Source organism: Magallana gigas, chromosome 1 (genome assembly GCF_963853765.1).
Source record: "Magallana gigas chromosome 1, xbMagGiga1.1, whole genome shotgun sequence".
Taxonomy (NCBI): Eukaryota; Metazoa; Mollusca; class Bivalvia; order Ostreida; family Ostreidae; genus Magallana; species Magallana gigas.
Window position 1 is genome coordinate 9,952,141 of NC_088853.1, and position 14,130 is coordinate 9,966,270.

A 14,130-nucleotide genomic window follows, 5' to 3' on the forward strand; every position below is an offset into this window, starting at 1 on the left:
TGAGAAAAAAGACTTTAGTATAGTGAATAAAATGGTATGTAACTTTGGTACAAACTCTAAAAAATGCAAGCCGCAAACCTTACCTTAAATACTACAAAAAAATAAAACTATTAGGATATTTTTCCTCAGTAAGCAGCTTATTATGAATCAAACATTTTGGCATTGTTTTCAGTATAGAAAGAAAAATATTCTGTACAATAAAAAAAAGAGGATAATATGGTGCCAATTTGATCATGATACAGATTTCATGGATTGAAAACAGTAAAACTTAAAAACGCGCCAAAATAGACAGTTACATTGAAATTATATAAATATGTACAGTGTATGTAAGTATATGTAACTCAATAGATTTAAAAAGGCACATGTATGTTACATATCCTGCAAATACATTGTTTAAAATTCTAACGTAACATAACATAGCCGGATAAATTTATGTGCTTATAGGGGGTCCGAATTTTTTTCCCCTCCAAATATGATCGTTTGAAGTAAATGCTTCGAAAATTGTTTTAAACTATCGCATGGGTCAACATGATTGAATATATGTACAGTATACTTTAAAACGTTCATTTCATATCAATATGTATTAACTATAATTATTGATATTGACGGAAACGGTCCATCAAATCTTTGATTTTACTTATAAATTGTCAGTTCCCAAATATTTGATACATTTCATCTTTTGTAATTGAATGATTGCATCAGACATTGTTTCACGGACCTCGGAAAGGTGATGTTATCACCATGTTATTAAATGAAATGTCATATTTTTAACATTCTCGAAGGTTTAGTACTCGACAAAGCAAAGCACCTAAAAGTTCTAGCTTTGTTACCGACTGTGTTCGGAAAGCGAGGCTTTAACTTTAACAACCTGGCAAACTATTAACCCACTTTTTCATGATCATGATAAGTGCAGGTAAGTACTCAGTTTTAGAATGAAATTATAACGAAAATCAAGATATCTGAACAAACCGTGCCTGTGATGTACATTATCAGCGTTTGTTCCGTAGTCCTGAAGTTGTTTTCGGAAATGATGAATTGAGAGTACAAGTATTTAACGGCACAAAAAGAATGTTAATGATGAGATACGCATAATTTATCAATGTTATGAATATTTTCTTAATGTTTACTAAACATTTGTTATATCCGTCAAATGGCATGGATTAGCACATTATTATAGTTTTTTTTAACAAATATGAGATTTCATTGTTTCTTTACATCATCTTGTAGGTATTCTGATACGCAAAACCTAAATTTGATGTATTTACGTTGAGTTCCTGATAATCTGAAGCCGCATTAGTTTTGAAATTTGTGTCTACGTACTCTGTGTGTTTTTTAGCTCACCTGAGCTGAAAGGTCAAGTGAGCTTTTCTGATCACCCGTTGTCCGTCGTCCGTCCGTCCGTCCGTCTGTCTATCCGTCTGTATGTCCGTCTGTCTGTCCGTCTGTAAACTTTTTACATTTTGATCTTCTTCTCTAAAACCACTTGGCCAAATTTAACCAAATTTGGCACAAATCATCCTTATAAGAAGGTGAATATAAATTGCAAACATAAAAGGCCAGATTGTATTTAAAGCGGAGAAAACCTCGAAACTGTAAAAAAAAAAAAAAAGGGGGGGTGCATTTAAAAAAATATTCGTCTCAAGAACTACTGAGTTAATCTTAACGTAATTTAGTATAAATCATCCTTAGGGAAAGGAAGATATTAATTGCAAAAATTATAGGCGAATTTTGTTCCAAATTTGAGATAATTGCGAAAATACTAATAAAGAGGGCTCCTTATTCCATATATCGTAGACTGGCAATTCATTGCGATAAACTGGTCTTATGACAGGCATCGCCAGTCTACCGCATCTCGAAAACGAGGTTCTTTGTTTGAAGTTGTGAGTTTGTTGTGCAACAGTTCACGTGCGATTATAATCTATGAAACATGGAAATAACATTGGTGCCGATTATTGTGAAGTAAATTGAGGTTAAATATTTCAACGCGTTGTCATTTTCACTTGTGAGGGTGGTTTTAGCTTGTTTTGAGTTTCTTTTCGTTTCATTCTGCTTTTTAACTTGGAAACAATCGCCTTGTATTTGGAACATAGACTTCGGTAAATAGGCAGTTTATTGTTTACCTGCAAAAAGGATAAAATCTGATGCATTAACAACGTATTAAAGTGCATTTCCCTCTGTTTTTATTGTTTATTAATTTCTAATTGTGTCAACAAGGATCAAACAAGGGAGCGACTTTGGTTGAAATAATCCATTTTTGATCGATAACTTCGCCGGAATTTCCTCCGAAACAGAATATGAAGTAGCCATGTATTCCGAGTTCATAATCGTGTAAATTAAATCCAAAGACAATAAAAAGATGTTTATGAATTTGAAAAGACGTTTTAACAGCCTCAGTTAAACCCTGAACATGTGATTAATCACCCGCGAGTGTCTTATCTTTACAGGTTATAAATACAGGTGATGCACACCGTGAATTGAAAATTATAATCGATACATTTCTTGTTGATACTACAATTAGAAGGTAACTTGTAATTATTTAACAACTCTGCCAAATTAATGCAAAACCGTTTGTTTACAGTTATCTTCAAAACTAAAAAATGTTGTTATTGGGTCATAGGGTAGGACTAATTTCTCCAAAATACACAGTGCATAAACTAACTTTGTGTCACCTGGCTAACTCAATTACAAAACATTTTATCTACATAATGTATGAATGCATTAAAAAAATTAAAATTAAACAAATTGGATAAGTTTTTAAAAGTTGTGTATCATTCTACTGACGCTGAAATGTTTGTTGATCATTGGAATTGTCTTGCTAAACATTATATACTTGTGTACAGAAAAATCAAAAGGATGACGTGCTATTACTACTTTCTGGGGTCCTTTCTCATTTGATAAATTATTTGAGATCTGCAACAATTTTGGTATTTTTCAAACGAGTAAATAAAAACTTCTTTTAAACAGTTCTGACACATTACAATTATGAGGATATCCATGCATTATCATTATTTTAAAGAAAATATTGCAGCAGAAAATTATCTTGGTTTGTAGCCATTTGTTGTTTTTGAGGGAATATGAAATAATTGATGGGCCTTAGTACAGAACTGATACCTGTATGCCTGACAATACATTAAATTAAATAGCTTTTTAACACATCATGTGACATCATTTTCCAGTCAAATGTTTTCATCGATCAAGTGAGTAAGGTTTTAAAACGTCACACAAGTTTACATCAGGTAAACAATTATTTAAGGGAAGACCAATTACGTTTTTACTGTAGCCTTAGCAACTTTTGCCACAGAGTTCAAACACTGCGTACTGCCTTCCAGACTAGTTGGCGATTCTCTATCCGTCAATCTTTGTTAACTTTCACATATGAGATATGAGCTGTGAAAATGAAATGTATCTCATCTGCATGGTATATTCATAGAGCTTGGCATCTTAAATAAACACACTAAAATATTCACTTAGATGTGGAAAATGAAAATTACACTAATTTAAGTTCGATTATTTTTTTTTCATAAATACCAATATACCAAACAAGAAATATTGCAGGTAAATGGTATTTACCTTTTCCAGTATTTTCATCATATAAAATAGATATGTATTGCATGGCCTCTAAGACAACATATTAATGAAATAAAATGTTGGCATCCTTTAATTGTGTAGATTCAAAATGTTCAAATTATGATTACACACAATAAGGTAGGCCCACAATGGGTCCTGATTTTTTAACTGATATACGTCTTAGGAAATGTATGATTTTTTTTATCTTAAATGAGCTAATACTGTTCACATATGTGCAAAAACTGTAGGAAATAAAAGACCGGTGTTATATATAATTAATATATCACAATAAATTTTCACCCCTACCCCTTTATTAAATATTGAGTTTTAGGTCAGAAAATTATCATGGTACTTAACTTTGCTAAATATTAAATTCTACTGTTCTTAATTATATAAGGACACACGAGACGTTCCTCAATTTCATATAATTTTCCTTGATGCATTATTCCTTATTTATTAACATTTAAACCTGTTAATCAAAAATTCAAGGTTTATTGCCAGGTTATTTTTAGAGCTATAATATTTAGAATTTTCCCTAAAATAGCATGCAAAATGCATTTGAATGCTTATAAATAAAGTCATAGTATATATTTTCAATTGAGCACTTTATATCTAAATCATATGACAGGAAAATATAATTATGGAATAACTTGGTGGAAATCTTCACATTGTGGAGATAGGAAAAAAAATAGAAAATAATGGAAGATAGGTCGCGTCTGACCGTAAAGTGTGTTAAGTCAATGTAGTTCGCCATTGTTGCTCAGGTGAGCGATGTGGCCCATGGGCCTCTTGGTTTGTTTTTTTGTAACCCTGCAGCAAGAGAGGGATTTCCCAGATTGGTTATAAATTGCTACACAGGTTTACCAAAACAAATTTTAAAAAAAAAATAGTGTATTGTGTTGCAAGTCTAAGTCCAATCATTTTACCCTATTTGTGTTTGTTGAAGAATTTCTAGCATAACACATATTTTAATTCCAATACCTAAACCCTCCTTGTGATATATTTAAACGATGTACACAGCTTGTGAAAATGACTCACTAAGTAAGTAAGTAAATGATTACTATAGTGACATATGCTTTTTATAAAAAAAAATACATGTATATAATGACTTAATTAATCAACACCAGCACCATCGGGCATATATGTCACTTTATTACATAAATTTAGAGTTAATGATAAGTTTATTCATTGTCATATTTATATTGAATAAATTTTCTGCACATTTATTTGAATATACGAATTTTGCAGTTTGTGTAGGAAAGTTAGATGAGAAAATAACCAGTGCAGTCTGAGTCTGACATCTTTATTAATCGATTATTAAAGTGAATACTACAAAAGAAATGGTAAACTTTTGGTATTTGATTTTTCTTAGTCCCACATGAAAACTAATTTTGTAAGTATGTCATCACTCATAGTAACACGATGAATCCACATCCGTAGCATGTTAGGTTGATGGCAGTAGAATGAATGAAGCCTGCCACTGTCTCTTTGAATAACTAGAATCGGAGTAAACCGATGCCCGTCAGTACCTTGTTGTTTTTTTTTTATTACCGTCGAATATTCAAATCCTATTTATTGCAGCAGTATTGACTCATATGCGTTTATTTCTTTTTCTGTATTAAGTTCCTGGTAGTTAGAGACGATATTGGTTGTAACTGGATGTTTAGCAGTTGTTGTGGACCTCAAACAAGGCTGCTTATCTTCAGTTTTACGTTTCGCATTACAGGCCTTTTTCCTACATTAAATTGATTATAGTTAAACATTCAAAATTCAAAATATATACTTCAATCAAACATAAAAGAAAATATGGTTTTCTTTAGATTATCAGAAAATTTATATCAGGTTACTGCTCTTTTGAACAGGTTTAACAAAGGAAAAAAGTATATTGTTACCGTAGTATCGTTATTGTGCATGTGATGATAATAAAAAGGACGCAGACGGCAAGTGCTACCGAAAATCCAATAATCCACAGTAACATTTGTTTCGAAGATTCAATCAGTTCTTCCGTCAAAAGACGTATTTTTTCGCTATCTAAAAACAAAATGAAAATTATGATATTATGATTTTTATTCCTCTGTACATCCATATCCTATAGCATGACCTTTGATTTTTATTTAGATGACGTTGTTCAGATTGCAGAAAATTAAAAAGTCGATCTTACATTTCTGGAAACTTTGTCCGTCCGTTCGACCCAACAAACAGCTTCCATTAAATCTGTCACATGTTTGGTTTACACAATGTTCACCGCATGCATACCGACAGTTCTCTCCATAGGATTGGTCACATTCTAGTATTGGTGTTTAATAGTAAAAACAAATATTACATTACAAAGTCTGGTTTGATTAAAAAAAATCCAATGGCTAACAAGTACATCTTAAAATAGTTTTTCTTGCATTCAGCAGAAGAAAACATCAGTTTATTTTATTATTTGAAAAGAAATTGAAACTTTATTTTTTACGTCGGCAATTTCCGATAAAAGTAATCAAATCATTCAAAAAAAGTATTGTTTTCTGACAGTTACTTTCATTGTTGTAGACACTAATTCTTTAATGCATTGATTTCTATATTTTAAAAATGTTAAGAATTTTTTTTTTTTTTTACATTTTTACCATTCAATATAAAAATTACGATTTCACAAGCATATAGGCATACGCATTTATTAGTTGAGAAAGTAATCCAAGGATGTGAAATAACACATACCTATGCTACAATTGGAACCCATCCAACCAGCAACACAAGAACACTGTCCGTCTGTGTGTCGACACGTCTTACAGTTGAGAAAACAAACTTTGGAACAGTTTCCGCCGTAATATCCTTCTGCACAAGCTGCATTATAAAATTAGATTATAAAAACATATTTTAAAAAAAATTACAACGTACGGTTTTGGTCACTGGATGTATGTTGTATCTTACTATTAGTACAGCGTGCTCCAGTGTACCCATCCTGGCACCCACTTGGACACACTCCATTGATATGGTCACATGGTTCATTGTTTATACAGTGCCCGCTACAGTTATCCTTGCAGTCCAATCCATAATGTCCCGGTGAACATCCTGTTTTAAAAAAGAAAAAATATACTACATTGATATTTAGATAGTATAAAAAATGCATTTGCTTTATACAACAAAATTCCATGACTATTATTAAAGATAAATAAAGATTAATAAAGACATTTTTTAAAAGGATCAATGATATGTGCCATAGACATTCCAATGGGATCGATATTTACCTGTGGTACAATTGTATCCCAACCACCCCTCCTTACAAGTGCAAAAGCCGTCTGTGTGTCGACAGGTTTTACAATTTTGAGAGCAGTCGAAAGAACACTTGTTACCGTAATAGCCCTCTTCACAAGCTACATTAAAGTCATATATAAATATAATTTTTTTATATGCAAGAAGGTAATAATCTTTAAAAAATGAAACTATTTTTTTTAAATACTAAGTACTCTTCAGTTGTAAATTCACAAGGTAAAAACTTTTAATGAATTGTTGATTTTCTTACAGTCATTACAGTGTGTTCCAATGTAGCCGTCTTCGCATCCATTTAAGCATTCACCGCCAATATGATCACAAAGGATATCATTTTTACGTAGGCAATTTATGTTACAACTTTCATTGCATGCACTTCCGAAGTGTCCAAATGGGCAGCCTACGGAAACAAAAATGAAACTAAATAAGGCAACGCCTCAATCAAAAATCAAAAAAGCCATACTACAAATAAATGTGCAGGAAAGTCTTGAATCGTTCAATTGACATTAACATTGATATTATTTCAAGTAATTCTGTGGAAAAACATGAATTTAAATGAAGTTAAGTTGTGAACTTTCTGTCAAAGAATACCTTTTGTTAAAATTGAAATAAAATATTAACTATTCATTTGTTCGAACTTAAATGAAATATTGACTAAATAAATTCTTTCTCCAAATGCTTAAAAAAAGCTCACGTCTTATATAGGAATATTTAGTAGGCTAGGCTGCATTACTAGTTACCAGCATTCTTAAAGTAAATTAAGTATCCAATTAAAACAAATAAGGTTAAAATTATATCTCATGAGAAAAGAAAGAAACTAAGAGATTGTAGAAATTACAAGAAATAGTTTCATTGCAAAGTTTGACGTGATCCTGCTTTTTTGAACCGAGGAAAAATCATTATGTTTTGTAACATGTCATTAATTAGATGTTCCACGACTTCTTATTGGACAGTTTAAGGTATGTTCAAAAGTATAAAAAGCTGAAGTGAAAAAAATATATTCATTCAACATGAATATCTCATTCTCTGTTGTAAAAAAAACCCGTTTCTGCAGACTTTCGAGATTTCAAAGAAGTACTGCAATCACTGACACTGTTCTAAATTATCTTCGGTCTATCGAGGGTAGAACTATGAAAAATATCTGCATCTTTTGAAAAAACGATTGAACCAATCAAAACAAGGAATGCATTGACAGGCTCGGTTTCATTTTTTGGGCATGGTAATAGAAGATGTTGAATGTCGAAGTAAGTACTTTTTCCAGGAGCGTGTGGTCTGCATGATTGATAATAATGATTTTACTAAGTGAAACAGATACATGTATGAGTTTCTTATGGTGCAGAAAACTTTGTCCCAATTTACATTCTGATTTGATTTGTAGTTAAACGTAATTATGATCACATGAATTATTCATACAATGTAACTTTATTCTACCAAACAAAGTAGAGAAACAAAATTTTTGATTATTAACTAATATTTCAGCGGTTCCCTTATGTATCACATTATCGGTGTTAGGCATTTAATCTGTAAATGTGACGGCCAATGTAATGTTACTTTTTTCAACCTTACCTATAGCTGTCCAACGGGTTATATATTTTACATGATATATCACTACAATATGTATAAGAGATAACTATTGTAAAAGAATGGGCACCTACCATTTCTTTAAAAATTACATGGTTTTGCACGGTGGTTCCGCATAATCAATCTTTAAACTCGCGTGTTTTGCAGTCACTGTCGGTATATCCTGGGTTACATCCGTCTTCACAATGTCCAGTTGTTTTGTTACAGGGTAGCTCATTCAAACAGTTAGCACTACAATTGCCGTTACAGTCATATCCGAATGTTCCGTCCACACACTCTACAAATAAAATAAGATTTATTATTAATTATTCAAATCTATGATTTATTATCAAATCTGTTCTTGACGATTTTTTTTCACTGAAATATTTTATATAAACAGCTGAATAAATGACAAAAATGAAGTACTTATTAACACGATTACCTTTGTCACACATAGCTCCTTTCCATCCAGTAGTACAACCTTTGTCACATTGACCAGTCACGTGATTACAGGTTTCATTTTCTTTACAATTTCCGGAACATAGCTGACTACATCTTTCACCATACAGACCTTCTCTACACTCTATACGTAAACCATTTCACAATTTAGTGAATAATAATACGGAAGAGAAAAGTGGCCAAAAAACAGAAATTATTTAAAAGAAAGATAAAAAAGGAAAGCTCCATTGGGCACAACGCGTAACATATGTTCACTGACCCTTTTAGATATTTCAGTAGTATGATTTGGCCATGTAAAATCTTTCAAACTACCTTGGATTCGTTCAAAATATCTCTTTGTCATCATACAACCCACCTATGGTCATGTACGTAGACAAACCTTAAACTTTTTTTATTACATGTTGTGACACAGTTTTTTTCTTTTTTAATTACATGTTTTATGATTTTTAAAATGAATTTCTTGATGCTTTATTTTTTTTTATAAGTACTTTGTTTCCCACTGATGCCCACTTTCTTTATTAGAATCAAAATCTTGATGTAAAAAATATTCAACCATCTAGACGCACAGTAACATCGAACATTCTATTGTTTTCAATATATTTAAGAAATTACGACCAATTAAATGATATACATTCTCTTAACGATGCTTATAAATAGCTTGTTTTATAGATTGTACTGGCGCCTAATTTTACCAAAAAACTTATGGCCCGTTGCACTATTAAAGTGAACTTTAGAAATATAATCGGATGGGGACGTTCATAAAACAATGCATCTATTATACAAAAGAATTATAAATAAATCTGATATTAATTGCAAGAATATAGTAAATACCACTCTGAAATATATACGTTAATAATTCTTCCAAATGGATAGTTTTACTCTTCTTAGAAATAACATTAGATTGAGCATAGTTATTGGGGCTTCTTTTATAAAGGATTTTAAAAAGAATTCAAGAAAATTGCTATACCTAACAAACATTTCCTTACAGCATTTTAAGTAAGAGGCAAATATATATACAAAATATATATACAAAATCAACTATCGACGTCATAATGGATTTAGCTTAAAAAAAACTCTCTGAAATCATTTGCTATTACTTAAATCAAAAAGATTAAGGAACGATAATCCGAAAAATGGTTTGCATAAGATCTGTGGGTAAACTGGGACGAATGTGATCAGAGAAGTTTACATGAACCTGCAGAGCACATGAGAAAAATACATACTTCTTTCACAAGTTTTCTCTTTCCATCCTGGTTTGCAAGCAAAACAAGTCCCATTTCTTATATGACAATCGTTTTCTCGACAGTTGACTGGGCATGCCGTATCACATCCAGAACCATATACGCCGCGCTTTGTACATCCTCATTTCCGATGAATCAAGAAAAACAGATATAATTTTTAATTCATGACAAATCGCATGTCTTTGGTGTAATTGTTTTTTCTTTTACAAAAATAGTAATTTCTTAAACATGCCCTGTTTCTGTAAAATTCGAAAAGGAAACAGGAATGATTTTATAACCATCGAAAGATCAAAATAAATGCTGTGAAAAAAAATTGAAACGTTATTGTTGTTCCAATTTGTTACATGTAAATAATAAATTCCGAATATGACACAAAGTAGATGTTAAAACACAATCTATCTTGCTTTGTCCTTTTATTACAAAATAAATTACCTTCAACAATAACTTCACACAGTTCGGTAAATACATTTTGAAGTTGATATCCTCTTGGGTAGGAAGTTTCATCTAGTCTCTCATTGAGAAATATCAAATAACGTCCAACATATGGACAGACTCTAGTAAAGTTCAGTGGCGGTAACTGAGGTTCGTCTTTGTAACATAATGTAGAACCCTTAATACTACTTGTGTTTGCTATATACAGGGAAAATCCCGCAAATCGTCCTCTCTGTCTGGTTTCTACAAATGGGTGTATTTCGATTACATACTGAATATTACTAAACTATCAATATGTAACAAACATATCGGCATCGATTCACAGACTTTCAAGAGATATTGACTCTTGTACACATTTTATTGCCATTACTTTTATTATGCTTCATTATCTACTTCTACTTTCATTTTGTAATGTCTATATTATGAAAAATAGTCTATATCTATAGTATTTTGTCTTAATGAGTACTTTGAGGTCTTTTTATCATTATCATTTCTTTCAATATCAATGCTGTTTTGTCTAAGTGTGACAAAAAAGTTGTTCAATTTTAGTCACATTTTGTACTGTTTTGAGTGATTTTCAAATATATTATAAAAAGTGAAAAAGTAGAATTATTTCCACTATAATACTAAAAAGTTATAAAAGTTAAAATATAAAATGAAAGTAAAATGTTTAAGTGTATACCATAGCCTTCATAGTTTTTAAAAAGGATGTTGACGCTGTAGATATTGTATATTCCGCCGAGATCCACATTCCACCACGCACTATGGTATACAGATTTCAGCCCTATCCCCTCTGTTCTCATACATGTTCCGACATTTCTGTCAACTGCATTACTTGCATCATATGAGGTCCCGGGATATAATGGCGATTGAGTTGCATTTTTTTTATATGACAAATCCTCTTTATGATAAACAATATTAAAATATTTATAGAAAAATTATTGTGAATCATATTGCCAATTTTAAAGAATGTTTATTCAAAGTTGCTTTTAACTTCTATAGCCATTTATAAAAAAAATAGAATTTCTTTATAAAAAAAAAAATAATAATAATATTTAATACTAGTAGTTGCATGCAGCAATGCATGTCGATTTGAATGTAAAGCAGAGAGCAGACTTGTTCATGATTAGTAAACAACAGTAACGGTTTGACACACTTATTTACTGGTTATACTACTTACCAAAAGCACTGACGATAATAACCATTGATATGCACGTTATTATATTAGTCAAGCCCATTTCAGAAATTAAGGAAGCGTATTTGCAAGTTAATAAGTTTTATAAGAAAAAAACGAGGAAACTTATTCAAATGCGTGTTTTGAAACCTAATTCCAGAAAAAAAAAATGAAATATATGCCTTTAGTATGAATATATTGAAATACTCATATAATCAAAATCGTCGTCGTTTAGAAATGTATACATTCTTAAGAAAGGAGTCTTTTCTGGTCTTCGACTTGCCAAACTTAATTAATTGTTCATGAAATGAAGATGGAAGGAAATAAAAGTAGTGTATTTTTCTTTCTTTTGTACTATCATACAACTTAGCATAGAAATAGTCATAAATTTTCAGAATATAACAAGGACTGTATTTATGGCGGAATATTAGCGTGGGAAAATATCACGTTTCGCAATCCAGAATTGCTCTATATTAATAAGTCTGTTTTTGCTTTTTTTTAAAACAAAATCATTAATGAAGGATTTTAAACTACCGTAAAATATAAATATGATACTGGAGTTTCAGAATATGTTTTCACGATTTGATTTGCCTTTTAAATTACATTTTAAAAGTTTCTTTAAAGCGTCCATTCTATACATTGATTTGTGTGAAAAAATCACTAAAAAACAGTTTTTCTCTCTTATGAAATGGTCAATACATTAGATTTTCTGTCAATTAATATCTTTTTGTAAGGTCTTTGTAATTTGTAAAAATCAGAAATATTTTAATATTCAAAGCATAAAAAAAAAAATTATCAAAATATCTTCAAAATTTAAGAAAATTACAAGAAATGCGGGCTAAGCAATATCAATTTTAGTTAAAATATTTTTTTTCCTAATTTAATAGTGTAAGCTGCTAGACAATTTGATTCCCTTAAAGAATAGAATTTTCATATGTCTACATAACTGCAAAGAACTACATTATTTTTACCATCCTTTAAGTTGAGGAAAAAGGAAGTGACCTTGACCTGACCTTTATGCAAAAACAAGGAGGTCAAATTTGATTTTACTTGTAGAATCATTTGATTATATGATCCTATTTTATTGTGTCAAAAATTTCATGAATTCCTTATTATAAGAAGTATGTTTGATAACGAGAAGACCCTTTTCTTAAAATAATCAAATTAGCACAATGATTAATATTAATGCGATTAGTTTTGTTAATGCATTTTCTGGAATAACTTATTTTACATAGATTTAACACTAAACAATAAAGATTAATAAACACGAACTTTTATTTCAATATTGATTCATTTTAGACATAGACGTCGGAACCGGGGCGGGGAGGGGGCTAGGGGGGCTGAGCCCCCCCCCCCCCCCACACACACTTTTTTTTGCAAAGTTAGACTTAACCGTTAGGCACATAGCATCATAGAGGGTTCAGCCCCCCACTTCCACTTTTTCTCGTAGTAAACATAATGGTTGTTTAATTTTCCTTTAAATATTGAGCTGTTGGAGTCAGAGATATACTACCCCCAACCCCCCCCCCCCACCCCCCACCCCTTCCAACGGATTAGGATTTTCATAATTTTGGGAATAAGGTTTTTTGTTTTTGCTTGTCAAGTTTCTGATGATTAGTGTAGCCCCCCACTTTCAATTTGCTTCCGACGCGACTGTAAGAACACTTAATGGTCTTGTTTATATTTAGACGGCAATGATCTCGTTTAGAAGAAAAGCTCTTTATATATGTAGCCAAATTAAAAAGGTGAACAACATTTTATGGATTTTTTTCTTTTCTTAATAATAGTTTATAGCTGAACAATTCATATCTTAAAATTTTAGATAACTCTTATGATCACTTGTATCAAACCTCCTTAACTTATATTCGCTGCTTTAACGATAATTTTCAAGTTTCATCAATTATCAGTTATTGATGTGTAAGCTTTACATGAAATTACTGAAAATTATATTGATTTGTAGAAATGCAAAAAAGAAAATGACAAGGAAATTGGCAAAATTAATTATGACAGTCACGGAAAGATGTTTTTGACAGTTCAAGGATTTATAATTAAAGCGTACATGAAATAAAACAAACGTAAATATCCTTGAAGAAAATATTCCGGGACAAATATAATAAAATAAATATCTGAATTTAAGGGTCAAACAAATTCTTCCGCCATTAAACAAAAAACAAAAACAAAACAGGAAGTCGTAGCGAGAACTAAATACAAGTAAATATATAAAACCAGGATATATATATATATATATATATATATATATATATATATATATATATATATATATATATATATATATATATATATATATATATATATATAATCAAAGCAATATTAGCTGTATTGTTTAGATTTTTATTTTGCTTTAAAAACATGCTTATATGCTAAGTCTGCATGTATCTTAAACTTTTATGATAAATAAGGTTAAACAAAATCATTAATTTTTGT

The 14,130-nt window shown here is 30.8% G+C and overlaps 1 protein-coding gene across 2 annotated transcripts; it reads right to left on the reverse strand.

Annotated features, from left to right (window-relative positions):
• Positions 1-4,799: 4,799 nt before the first annotated feature.
• On the reverse strand, positions 4,800-11,828 carry LOC117688043 (protein draper). Of its 2 annotated transcripts, XM_011420220.4 has the most exons (13): positions 11,692-11,828; positions 11,194-11,412; positions 10,512-10,754; positions 10,062-10,199; positions 8,822-8,962; positions 8,537-8,677; positions 7,073-7,219; positions 6,798-6,923; positions 6,481-6,621; positions 6,268-6,393; positions 5,729-5,854; positions 5,460-5,598; positions 4,800-5,302 (listed from the first exon to the last, which is right to left on the reverse strand). In XM_011420220.4, exons 1-13 carry the CDS (start codon positions 11,747-11,749, stop codon positions 5,140-5,142), a joined length of 1,908 nt encoding a protein of 635 aa, XP_011418522.3. In that variant the 5' UTR covers positions 11,750-11,828; the 3' UTR covers positions 4,800-5,139. The 2 variants fall into 2 exon arrangements, with proteins under 2 accessions (XP_011418522.3, XP_065938506.1); XM_066082434.1 differs by lacking the exons at positions 11,194-11,412; positions 11,692-11,828 and having other exon boundaries at positions 4,803-5,302; positions 10,062-10,318; positions 10,512-10,653.
• Between the last annotated feature and the right edge of the window lie 2,302 nt (positions 11,829-14,130).